The sequence below is a fragment of the Limulus polyphemus genome, unplaced genomic scaffold (genome assembly GCF_000517525.1).
Source record: "Limulus polyphemus unplaced genomic scaffold, Limulus_polyphemus-2.1.2 Scaffold90867, whole genome shotgun sequence".
Classification (NCBI taxonomy): domain Eukaryota; kingdom Metazoa; phylum Arthropoda; class Merostomata; order Xiphosura; family Limulidae; genus Limulus; species Limulus polyphemus.
In genome coordinates, this window is record NW_013756463.1 from 1 (window position 1) to 1018 (window position 1018).

General features: G+C 45.7%; 1 protein-coding gene across 1 annotated transcript; it reads left to right on the plus strand.

Moving 5' to 3' along the window:
- The first annotated feature begins 348 nt into the window (after positions 1–348).
- On the plus strand, positions 349–816 carry LOC106477887 (putative uncharacterized protein FLJ37770). The gene has a single exon (XM_013938407.1). The coding sequence runs from the start codon at positions 349–351 to the stop codon at positions 814–816; it is 468 nt and encodes a 155-aa protein (XP_013793861.1).
- Positions 817–1018: the final 202 nt, after the last annotated feature.

A 1018-nucleotide genomic window follows, 5' to 3' on the forward strand; every position in this document is an offset into this window, starting at 1 on the left:
TTTCACTGAGAAGAAACTCTTAATTACATTTATTAAAGTAAATTTTAGTTTTAATTTAGATGTATATATATGTCTGCCTATTTGTATCTATGTTTTTAATATGTGAATTTTTACACTACTAATATTTATGTTGTTGTAAATGTACGAGGCCTGTGAGAAAAGTATCCGACTTATTTTTTTTTGCGATAACCTGATGGATTTTAATCAAGCATGCTTGCATGAGCCGACCTTGAACCTTCGTGCGCATGCGTGAATTTTTTCCCGCTTGTTGATTGCGTCAGTTGTTGGCAAGCAGCCATTGAGTGAGGTAGTGTGTAGTGCTCTCGTCGGTTTTTCATTGCAAGGAAAATGACGGAACGACTGGAGCAGCGCTACTGCATCAAATTTTGCCAGAAACTGGGCGACAGCCAGGTGGAAACCATTCAGAAGATTCAGACGGCTTTCGGTGATGATGCTATGGGCATCACACAGATTAAGGAGTGGTACAAACAGTTTAAAGACGGCCGCACAACGGTGGAGAGCGAGCCACGCTCCGGTCGGCCATCAACATGCCGAAATGACCAGGTCATTGCCAAAGTGAACGCTATGGTGATGCGGAACCATCGTGTGACTATCCGAGAAATTGCGGAAGAGGTGGGCATCAGCACTTTTTCGGAACATTCCATTATGACTGAAGATTTGGCGATGAAGAGAGTGGCGGTGAAATTCGTGCCGAAGCTGCTTACGACGGAGCAAAAGGAACTCCGTGTTGAAGTCTCACAGGACATGCTGGACTCCACAAACAGTGGACTTCATGAACACCATAATCACTGGTGACGAGTCTTGGGTGTACGGGTACGACCCGGAAACCAAATCCCAGTCGTTACAGTGGAAGCATTCCATGTCACCAAGACCAAAGAAGGCCCGCCAAGTGCGCAGCAACGTCAAAGTGATGCTGACTGTTTTCTTTGACTCCCGCGGTGTGGTACACCACGAGTACGCACCACAGGGTCAAACAATCACCAAAGCGTACTACAGG

Bases quoted from the DNA above. Each gene is read 5' to 3' on its own strand.
- LOC106477887 (XM_013938407.1), top strand. From the start codon at position 349: ATGACGGAACGACTGGAGCAGCGCTACTGCATCAAATTTTGCCAGAAA.